The sequence below is a fragment of the Budorcas taxicolor genome, chromosome 3 (genome assembly GCF_023091745.1).
Source record: "Budorcas taxicolor isolate Tak-1 chromosome 3, Takin1.1, whole genome shotgun sequence".
NCBI classification, from domain to species: Eukaryota; Metazoa; Chordata; class Mammalia; order Artiodactyla; family Bovidae; genus Budorcas; species Budorcas taxicolor.
This window is the reverse complement of record NC_068912.1, coordinates 99,980,954-99,992,962: the sequence shown is the minus strand read 5'-3', so window position 1 is coordinate 99,992,962 and position 12,009 is coordinate 99,980,954. Positions and strand designations below refer to the sequence as shown.

Below are 12,009 nucleotides of genomic sequence, written 5' to 3'. Positions count from 1 at the left end.
TCATTACCTAGCAATAATAAGGACTTTAAAAATTTTTACTTTGATGGCATTTGTAACACTAATTGCTTAATATTATTAAATACTCAGTTCATATCAAAGTTTCTTTTATCTCAAAAGTGTCTTGGAAATTCCCTTGGCAGTCCAGTGGTTAGGGCTCTGAGTTTCCCCTGCAGTTGGGCACAGGTTCGGTGTCTGGTTGGGGAACTAAGATCCTGCAAGCCGTGCAGCACAGCCAAAAAAATAACAGCAAACAGGTTTTGGTCTCAGTGTCCAACAAGATTACTTTTCTTTAAAAATACTGTTTTTAGGGGAGAGTGGAGAGGGGTACTGGAGTCTAAACAGGGTGAGGAAAGAGGATCTGGCCAGGCAGTGCTGGCAATGGGAGATTGGGTACATAGATACAGGGGGAATTGATCCAGTAAGTAGATATATTGAAGATAATGAGATCTAGCAGAGAATGGAGATATGAATATAGAAGAGGATAAAACCAGAATGAAGCCTGCAGTGTTCTTATTGGTATGAATTAAATAAATACAAATTTCAATGTAAGTATATATAGATCCCAATGTGTATATGTAGGGAATATATACATTCTTCACCTTGGCCCACAAAAAGGGCTTTATTCACTCAAAGGATCCAGGGCTTCTTGGAGAAATGGGTGATTCCAAGGCTGGGGTGGGGAAAGTATAAGATAAACCTGAATATTTGATTCAGAGAGAAGGAAGTGCTCAAAGAATGATAGGGACATATCAAGAGTACATAAAAACCCTAGACAAATCTAGGACAACTTGAGCATCAAAAATATCAAAGTACTGGATTATAACTCACTGAATAAAGCAGAAATCCATGAATCATTATATAAATAAGTGAATCAACTGAAAGCTTGGTAAGAAGGGGATATATATTATTTTATTAAAGGAGAAAGTACACTGGAGAAGTCTAGCGGACAGTTGAAAGCTGACATCTCCAATAATGGGACAGATAAGTGGACCTACAGGCAGCAATGAGAACACAGCATCACAGATTCCTGTAAGGTATAGGTAAGATAAATCCAACCAGATAAATTGAGGAACATTCTATAAAATAGTACATTGTACAAAATAATCCTTACTTGTGTCAAGGGTGTGATAGTCAAGACTGCTGAACCATTTCACACAGGAGACTAGAGAGAGAACACGTGCAACGTGTGACTCTAACCTGGATCCTCTTGTTAAGGGTGTTACTGGGACAGTTGGTAAAACTTAAACGGAGTCTGAATTAGATGTCAGTGACTTAATGATAAAGCTTGGAATTACTAAAAAACATTGTAGTAAGTTTCAAGCATGTGGAACAGAAGCCAACTTGTAGTCCTGTGAACCATCCATAAGCCTATGTCTAGAGTTAGAACTTGGCACATTTCCCCATAAAAACAGTAAATTTTGATGAGGCTCCACAGTTATCACTAATAAGCTATGTTGCCTAAGGGATAGGCAAAAATGTTCCCTGTTCCAACTGGGGAGACAGGCTAGGTCAGCACTGTTCAATAGAGCAGTGTGCAGTGACGACAAAGTTCTCTTCTGTATTGTCCAATATGCTAATGCGGCTAATGTGACTGAGGTTCTGAGTTTTAAATTTTATTTAATTATAATTAACTTTGAATTAATTTATATTCAGTAGTCCTGTGTGGTTACTATGTTAGGCAGCAGAGGACTAGAAGTTGCATCTGAGTGATAAATGAGGAAACAGGCCTTCCAGGCCCTGGAAAATTGCCTTTATACTGCAGTCAACTGTTGCTTTGTAGGAAGGCACAACCAGTGTTGCCAGATCACTTGTTTTATGTGAAATCTCCCAGTTGTTAAATGTGGACAACTAACTTTTCAAAGCATTAGGCTAAATAAAACACACCTATGGGCTGGGGCTTTAGCTCACTAGTTTGCAACCTTTAGTTTGCACATGAGAAAGACCTATATGTAAATAGGCATACACAGAAAGTGAGCCATGCCAGAAATGAGTGTTTTGTGCTTCAGAAGTAATCAGCAGGCTGATACTCAATATAGCCTGCAAGACTCAGGCTTCACAGGCATACATGGTAATGGAGCTTCTGAGAATCTGAAGGATTGTGTTTAGAAAAATGGGGCAAAGGGCCACTTTAATCTAGAAGCTCTTTGAGCCTATTGTCCTAGCTACAGGGATGGCCAGCATCTTCCAGCCACTTCTGACTTAGAACCCACTTCAATAGTTATGTATAATCCTCCCAAATACCTATATATAATAAGTTCCCTACATATGAACCTTCAAGTTTTGAACTTTCGAAGGTGTGAACATGTGTTTTCATGTCCAATCAGGTAAGTTCACATGTCTGGCATACATTGTCACATGCATGCATCCTCTACAAGTGGTTGTGTTTTTGTGTACTGTACAGTACTGTATAGAGTACAGCAGTACAGAACCTTTATTTCAAGCACAGAAGCAAGTGTACAAGCAGCAGTGATGTAGCTGGTACTGCTAAGAAGCACCAAACAATAACAATGGAAACAAAAGTGAAAATAGTTGAGAGTGGGGTGAGATGAAAAGATGGTAGACATCACTTGTTCTTATAACATGAATTGCACTATTCTAAAGAACACAGAAGAACTGTACAAAAAAGATCTTCATGACCAAGATAATCACGATGGTGTGATCACTCACCTAGAGCCAGACATCCTGGAATGGGAAGTCAAGTGGGCTTAGAAGGCATCACTATGAACAAAGCTAGTAGAGGTGATGGAATTCCAGTTGAGCTTATTTCAAACCCCGAAAGATGATGCTGTGAAAGTGCAGCACTCAATATGTCAGCAAATTTGGAAAACTCAGCAGTGGCCACAGGATTGGAAAAGGTCAGTTTTCATTCCAATCCCAAAGAAAGGCAATGCCAAAGAATGCTCAAACTACCGCACAATTGCACTCATCTCACATGCTAGTAATGCTCAAAATTCTCCAAGCCAGGCTTCAGCAATACGTGAACCATCAACTTCCAGATGTTCAAGCTGGTTTTAGAAAAGGCAGAGGAACCAGAGATCAAATTGTCAACATCCGCTGGATCATCGAAAAAGCAAGAGAGTTCCAGAAAAACATCTATTTCTGCTTTATTGACTGCCAAAATCTTTGACTGGATCACAATAAACTGTGGAAAATTCTGAAAGAGATGGGAATACCAGACCACCTGACCTGCCTCTTGAGAAACCTATATGCAGGTCAGGAAGCAACAGTTAGAACTGGACATGGAACAACAGACTGGTTCCAAATAGGAAAAGGAGTACATCAAGGCTGAATATTGTCACCCTGCTTATTTAACTTATATGCAGAGTACATCATGAGAAATGGTGGGCTGGAAGAAGCACAAGCTAGAATCAAGATTGCCAGGAGAAATATCAATAACCTCAGATATGCAGATGATACCACCCTTATGGCAGAAAGTGAAGAGGAACTAAAAAGCCTCTTGATGAAAGTGAAAGAGGAGAGTGAAAAAGTTGGCTTAAAGCTCAACGTTCAGAAAACTAAGATCATGGCATCTGGTCCCATCACTTCATGGGAAATAGATGGGGAAATGGTGGAAACAGTGTCAGACTTTATTTTTTGGGCTCCAAAATCACTGCAGATGGTAATTGCAGCCATGAAATTAAAAGACGCTTACTCCTTAGAAGGAAAGTTACGGCCAACCTAGATAGTATATTGAAAAGCAGAGATATTACTTTGCCAACAAAGGTCCGTCTAGTCAAGGCTATGGTTTTTCCAGTGGTCATATATGAATTTGAGAGTTGGACTGTGAAGAAAGCTGAGTGGCGAAGAATTGATGCTTTTGAACTGTGGTGTTGGAGAAGACTCTTGAGAGTCCCTTGGACTGCAAGGAGATCCAACCAGTCCATTCTAAAGGAGATCAGTCTGGGGTGTTCTTTGGAAGGACTGATGCTAAAGCTGAAACTCCAGTACTGTGGCCACCTCATGCGAAGAGTTGACTCATTGGAAAAGACTCTGATGCTGGGAGGGCTTGGAGGCAGGAGGAGAAGGGGATGACAGAGGATGAGATGGCTGGATGGCATCACCGACTTGATGGACATGAGTTTGGGTGAACTCTGGGAGTTGGTGATGGACAGGGAGGCCTGGCATGCTGCAATTCATGGGGTCACAAAGAGTCGGACATGCCTGAGTGACTGAACTGAACTGAACTGAAAGAACAAGATCATGGGACACATGAAGTCTGCTGTGCTAATGATGCCAACAACAATATCAAAGAAACGTAGAAAAGTGATAGAGAAACTTTTCGGTGTGTGGATGCAGGATCAACAACACTGTCAAGTTCTGCTTAGCTTAATGCTGATTCAAGAGAAAACTAAAAGCCTTTATGAAGACTTGAAGAAGAAACACAGCAAAGAATCAGAGGGCACATCTTTTAATACTATATGTGGCAGGTTTCGTTGGTCCAAGGCTAGAACCAGTCTTTACAATGTAAACGTACGTGGTGAGGCAGCAAGTGCAGATATGGTAGCTGCCTGGGAATTTACTGAAATGCTTCAAGAAATTACTGGTTAAGTCACTTATTTACCTGAGGAGGTTTTTAATGTAGATGAGACAAGACTGTACTGGAAGAGGATTCCAGATCAGTTATATCAGTAAGGAGGAAAAGTTGATGCCAGGCTATAAAGCAGCAAAGGACAGGCTAACTTCGTTGTTTGGTGGCAATGTTTCCAGTGATTTGAAGCTGAAGCTTCTCCTCGTTTATCATTCAGAGAACCCAAAAGCCGTTAAAAACATGGCCAAAGGCTCTCCTTGTTGTGTGAAACAGTAACTCCAGATCCTAGGTTTCACAAACCATTTTTCAGAACTGATTTTTCCACCACTTTATCCCAGAGGTAGAGAAATCTTGCTTGGAAGGTACGTCCCATTCAATAGTCTTTTGCTGCTTGACAATACTCTGGGTCACCCCATTCATGGATGGCTCTCATCCCAACGTCAAAGCAGTGCACCTGCCACCAAATACTACGTCGCTCATCCAACCCATGGACAAGGGGGTTAGAGTGACTTTCCATCACATTTTTCATCAGATATAAAGGTGAATGATGAATCAGGAACAACCTTGTGTTAATTTTGAAAGGACTATAACATGTACAAGGCCATTAAAAAAAAAAACTGACTTGGCTTGGCATGAAGTTACTGCTGTCACCATGAATGGGGTTTGGAAGAAACTTTGCCCACGGTTTTTTTTTTTTTTTTCATGGATGTGAGAAGGTGGATGAAGAGTCCAAAGAGGTCTTCAGCAACTCAGTGACCCTCAGTGAGAAGCTGGAGCTAGATCTGTAAGGGGATGATTTCACTAAGCTCTTGTGAAACCCAAGAAGGAAATTTGATAGAATTAGAGGCCCAGAGAAAGGACGAAGACAGGAAAGAGGTAAAAGAACTAAGTGAAGAACTGAAGAAAATTATGACACAGGAAATGGTGGGGGGGATTTTCTTTGAGGAGGCATTGTTAGTTTCTGAGGTGAATTTTTGACCCAAACATAGAACAGTACATGAAGCCTGCAACAGCTGTTCAGAATGCAGTCTAGTGCTACGGTGTCATCTATGATGAGAGAAAAGAGCTACTACCCAGACATCACTGGATCATTTTTTAAAGAGGGCAGATAGAACTGAATCCAGCAAAGAACCAGAACCTGTGCCATCAACACCATGCGTGCGTGACATTGTAGCTTGCCCTCCATCTCCTCCTATTGCTGATGACCCTTCAGCTCTGCTATCTCCTCTCCCTCCTCCAGTCAGTAACTCTTTTTGTTTGTTCACTTGATGCCAGCCCCTGTATGCCCCTGTATGTATGTACTGTACTACTATACTTTTCAAGGTACTATACTGTAAGATTAAAACTTTTATTTTTTGTTTTTTAATATATTATCTGTATATAAAGTATTCTAACCCTATTAGTATAGTACTATATAGCCGATTGTGTCAGTTGGTTGCCTAGGCTAACTTTGTTGAACTTACAAATTGGACTTTTGAATGTGCTCATGGAACAGAACTTGTTCATGTGTAGGGGACTTACTGTACATGGTAGTATTATATTTGTTGTATGTAATCCAATCATTTTCAAACATCTATTAAGTTTTCAAACAAACAACAAAGCTGAAATTTTACAGTGAACAGCCCTAAACTCATTACTCAGATTTTAGTGAATATTTAGCAAAGTGTTACTATACTTGTTTTATCATAAAAAGGAAGGAGTTACCAGAGAGAGAGAGAGAGAGAGAGAGCTCTGAATTCAGCTTAGAGGATGCTTAAGTGTGTTGCTGAATACTAAGCTGCAAATGAGTAGAATGAAACTTCACGTACTCAGGCAAAGAACTACTGGGTAACTGTAAACTAAGTAATTCCCAAAGCTGTACGCAGAGGGCTAGATGTTTGAGTTTTGACCAGCTATTGTGGAGAATTCCCATTCAACTTGAACTCCAGAAAGGGATACCTCTCCAGGGCTAAAACTACTCACAGAGAGGAGCTACACAAGATAGGCTATAACAAATCTTTAAAAAAGGAACCTTGAAAAGATCAAGCTGATTCACAAACACACAAAAACCCTGAGTGCCTGCCAGAACAAATTCCAAGACATTTTAAAGAAGACAGCTAAATCCAGCATTCAACAATGTAAATTTCACAATACCAAGTGCTCAGTAAAAAAAAAACTGCCAGACATACAAAGCAGCAGATTCTTAGGCATGTATTTGGAGAAAACTATAATTCGAAAAGATACATGTACCTCAATGCCCATTGCAGCACTACTTACAATACCCAAGACATGGGAGCAACCTAAATATCCATCTACAGATGAGTGGATAAAGATGTGGTATGTATACACAACAGAATATTATTCAGCCACAAAATAAACAGAATGAAACAATGCCATTTGCAGCAACATCAAGATTGCCAGGAGAAATATCAATAACCTCAGATATGCAGATGACACCACCCTTATGGCAGAAAGTGAAGAGGCACTAAAGAGCCTCTTGATGAAAGTGAAAGAGGAGAGCGGAAAAGTTGGCGTAAAGCTCAACATTTCGAAAACTAAGATCACGGCATCTGTTCCCATCACTTCATGGCAAATAGATGGGGAAACAGTGGAAACAGTGGCTGGCTATTTTTCTGGGCTCCAAAATCACTGCAGATGGTGACTGCAGCCATGAAATTAAAAGACGCTTACTCCTTGGAAGGAAAGTTATGACCAACCTAGACAGCATATTAAAAAGCAGAGACATTACTTCACATTACTAGGTAATCTTACAACTTTGTACCAATAGAGGTTAACTTGTAAAAAACTGATAGCAATGCAAATCTTGTCTGCAAGCAATGCAAATAATTCCTATACATAGAAATGCAAATGAATTTCTGTCCAATAGAGATGGAATTTAATTCCCTCTAGTAAAAGAGATAATCTCTATCATTATAGTTTATTGCTTAATAGGATATTAGTGTTTCTGCAACTATTAGCAAATTCATTTCAGTATTCCTCTGGCTGATAATCCAAATCTCTGAAACTCTGAAACTCCAATTCTCATTTTGAACAAGACTTACAAAAAAAAAAAAAGACTTACCATCTCACTGGTTCCCTCATTATTTAGGATAATAATGATTAAGCAGTTTATGATGATGAATAAAATCTTTGGCATGTGTTCATTTTATATTTTTATCAGTTATGCTTTTAACCTTTTGAAAATTATTTAGCAGACTGTAAGAAAATAAATACATATCAGATGACAAGTCATAAGAATAAAACCAGGGTGAGTCCCTTGGACTGCAAGGAGATCCAACCAGTCCATTCTGAAGGAGATCAGCCCTGGGATTTCTTTGGAAGGAATGATGCTAAAGCTGAAACTCCGATACTTTGGCCACTTCATGCGAAGAGTTGACTCATTGGAAAAGACCCTGATGCTGGGAGGGATTGGGGGCAGGAGGAGAAGGGGACGACCCAGGATGAGAAGGCTGGATGGCATCATGGACTCGATGGACATGAGTCTGAGGGAACTCTGGGAGTTGGTGATGGACAGGGAGGCCTGGCGTGCTGGAATTCATGGGGTCGCAAAGAGTCGGACACGACTGAGCGACTGAACTGAAGAGGAAGGCTATTAACTGGTGGTGTCATCTATACTATTTTAGATAGGGCCAATCAGTCAACAAGTTCTGTACTTCTCTCTCCACTGTAAGTGGAATTCATCCTCTTCTCTCCATCTTCACAGCCACCACACAATCCAGACATGGTCTTCTCTCATCTGATCTCTGTACCTTCCTCTCATCTACTCTGAACATCGGCTATCGGACAATCATTTTTAAAAACAATTATCTGATCGTGCCCCTCCTTTTCACTGGCTCCTATGGTGGAGTCAAGTTCTGTGGGGTCTCAGTTCAGTGGCTCAGTCATGTCAGACTCTTTGCGACCCCATGGACTGCAGCACGCCAGGCTTCCCTGTCCATCACCAACTCCCAGAGCTTGCTCAAACTTATGTCCATCGAATCAGTGATGCCATCCAACCATCTCATCTTCTGTTGTCCCCTTCTCCTCCTGCCTTCCATCTTTCCCAGCATCAGGGTCTTTTCCAAGAGGTCAGTTCTTTGCATCAGGTGGCCAAAGTACTGAAGTTTCAGCTTCAGAATCAGCCCTTCCAATGAATATTCAGGACTGATTTCTTTTAGGATGGACTGGTTGGATCCCCTTGCAATCCAAGGAACTCTCAAGAGTCTTCTCCAACACCACAGTTCAAAAGCATCAATTCTTAGGCGCTCAGTTTTCTTTCTTTTTTTTTTTTTCAAAGAAATTAACTTCTATTTGAAAGAAGACTACCCCCCCCAACTACTTCTAAGAACTGTATACAAACAGCCTGCCTAAACCATTGTCCCAATACCAAAATTTCTAATAGCAATTATACAATTGCTCTAAGTAATAAATAATAAAGGCTGTCCTTCACTGATTAATAAATTCAACACAAAAATCACACTTTACGTTTTTAAGTTTCAACAAATGTATTTTAAATACAACATGTTTTATGGGAGTCCACAAGCTTTTCATTTCTAAAAAAAGAAGTAATTTTTAGGGTTCAAAAATTATGTTCTTCAAAAGAAATGACCAAGTAAGTATTTTCTTCTATAGCTTCAAACTTTCTATACTCAACTATTTGACTGTTCCATGCCACCCCAGACAAACTTGACCTGACTGAACTACAACTAACTTCCCCAAAAGAAAGTTAAAAAAGGAGTTTATAGTAAATGCAGACCTCTAATACAATGTCTAATACAATATCTAACACAAAAGAAGCTTTAAAAAGATCATTTCTTTCCTCATTTTGATAAGCTAGGAGTGAATTTTCCATAAAAGCAAAAAACAAACAAAAAAATCATTTACAAAGCATAACACGGGGGGGGGGTTCCTTTTTTACTCAAGATGTTTAACTACTCAAAAATGATAATTACATCTTTAAGAATATAATAAAAGGGGTGGAAAATAGCAATACAATTGACAAAGTGTAGATGCTAAACAAACCAAAGATTTTTTTTTTTTTTTTTTAAACCAAAGATTTTTTAAGGGTTCTTTTTGAGGAGTAGAAAGGATTAGAAGCTTGAGGAAATCCAGAATTAAAAAAAGAGAAAAAGATGTCCTCAACTGCAACTGCTCTGCTTATTAATAGCGTCTTGGGCTGTAGGATCAAGATCTTGATCGTGATCTGTATCGACTATAATAAGGAGAAGGTGATCTTCTTCTGTACCGGTAATCATAGTCTTCATATCTGTCGTACCCACGATCATATCCTCTATCATAGTAAGAATCTCGACATCTGCCACCTCCCCCACCTCCACCACCGCCACCACCACCACCACCATGAGTTGGTCTGCCCATGTATATGCCTGGTGTTGGTGTGTGTGCTCTCTTGGTGATAGAATAATCCACCCGAATTCTTCTACCATCCAGTTCCATTCCATTTGCCCTTTCCATAGCCTCCTTTGAGTCATCTATTCTCTCGAAATAAACAAAAGCAAATTCCCGTGACCGTCCAGTTTACTGGTCATAAACCACATTGACACCACTCAACGGTCCATATCGAGAAAATACTTCGCGAAGATCTCTCTCTGTTGTGTACAAACTGAGGCCAGACACTCCTAGACAAGTATTGGGATCAGGATTTGCCCTGCTGCCTGTATGTCTTCTCCGGTTAGACATTGGAGAATGACTTCGGCTCCTTCGACGCCGGTATTCTGGTGTATATGACCTACTTCGAGATCGTCTCCTCTGAGAGTGAGAATGGGATCTGGATCGACTGTAACGTCTATGAGAATGCCTCCTTGACCTCGACCTGGATTTTGATCTTGATCGAGAATGGGATTCAGAGTGTTTGGAAACCCTTGATGGACTACGAGATCCTGACCTGCTCTCCGATTTTACACGAGCAGGAGTTCCCATTGGAGATTCTGACTGAGAGCGAGACTCTCTGCCCTCGAAGTTGCTCTCCTCTACATCACTCATGTCGGCCAGGCGCTCCCCAGAACTAAACAAGAGACAAGTCTCGGCTTGAGGGCCGATGGCCTAATCAACCCGCTGACTGGACCGTGGGGAGGAGGAAAGAGTCGGCAACAACGGCCGCTCCACTCCACTCCCACTAGGTCGCAGGCTCTGGCCTGCTCAGTTTTCTTTATAGTCCAACTCTCACATCCATACATGACTACTGGAAAAACCATAGCTTTGACTAGACGGACCTTCGTTGGAAAAGTAATGTGCCCTGAAGCTTACAAAATTCGGGAGACGGTCTTTTAAAGAAAAATACAAAAATTAGTTACGTGCCTTGAACAGGGGAGTACAAATGACATGTCCTGAAACTTCAGCTTCATTGCAAAACCTCCTCAGTAGCCTCATTTTTCACTACCTCTGGATCTCTCTCTGTACAAGTTCTGCCTAGAAGGCTCTTCTTGCCTCATTTTGCCTACCTAACTCTTTCTGTACTCAACAATCAGCTCAAAGTCCTCCTTTATCCTTCAACTGGGTTAGGGGAATTTACAGAGTCTCTCCTAAAGCTACAAGCATTCAGACGGAGCCACCATTCTCCACAAATGATTGTTCTTTTTCAGACCCTCAAAAGATCTCTGGAGAAGGAAATGGTAACCCACTCCAGTATTCTGGCCTGGAGATTCGTATGGACTGAGGTGCCTGGTGGGTTACAGTTTCAGTACAGTAGCTCAGTCATGTCTGACTCTTTGCGACCCCATGAATTGCAGCATGCCAGGCCTCCCTGTCCATCACCAACTCCCGGAGTTCACTCAAACTCATGTCCATTGAGTCGGTGATGGCATCCAGCCATCTCACCCTCTGTCGTCCCCTTCTCCTCCTGCCCCCAAGCCCTCCCAGCATCAGGGTCTTTTCCAATGAGTCAACTCTTCGCATGAGGTGGCCAAAGTATTGGAGTTTCAGCTTCAGCATCAGTCCTTCCAATGAACACCCAGGACTGATTTCCTTTAGGATGGACTGGTTGGATCTCCTTGCAGTCCAAGGGACTCTCAAGAGTCTTCTCCAACCCCAAAGTTCAAAAGCATCAATTCTTTGGCACTCAGCTTTCTTCACAGTCCAACTCTCACATCCATACATGACCACTGGAAAAACCACAGCTTTGACTAGACAGACCTTTGTTGGCAAAGTAATGTCTCTGCTTTTGAATATGCTATCTAGGTTGGTCATAACTTTCCTTCCAAGAAGTAAGCATCTTTTAATTTCATGGCTGCAATCACCATCTGCAGTGATTCTGGAGACCCAAAATATAAAGTCTGACAGTTTCCACTGTCTCCCCATCTTTTTGCCATGAAGTGATGGGAACAGATGCCATGATCTTCATTTTCTGAATGTTGAGCTTTAAGCCAACTTTTCCACTCTCCTCTCTCACTTTGATCAAGAGGCTTTTTAGTTCCTCTTCACTTTCTGGCATAAGGGTGGTGTCATCTGCATATCTGAGGTTATTGATATTTCTCCCGGCAATCTTG

General features: G+C 41.0%; 1 protein-coding gene across 1 annotated transcript; it reads right to left on the bottom strand.

The window, feature by feature from the left end:
* Window positions 1-9,646: 9,646 nt before the first annotated feature.
* On the bottom strand, window positions 9,647-10,507 carry LOC128045336 (transformer-2 protein homolog alpha-like). The gene is made up of 2 exons (XM_052637836.1): window positions 10,172-10,507; window positions 9,647-9,982 (listed from the first exon to the last, which is right to left on the bottom strand). The coding sequence occupies exons 1-2, from the start codon at window positions 10,505-10,507 to the stop codon at window positions 9,692-9,694; spliced, it is 627 nt and encodes a 208-aa protein (XP_052493796.1). The 3' UTR covers window positions 9,647-9,691.
* Between the last annotated feature and the right edge of the window lie 1,502 nt (window positions 10,508-12,009).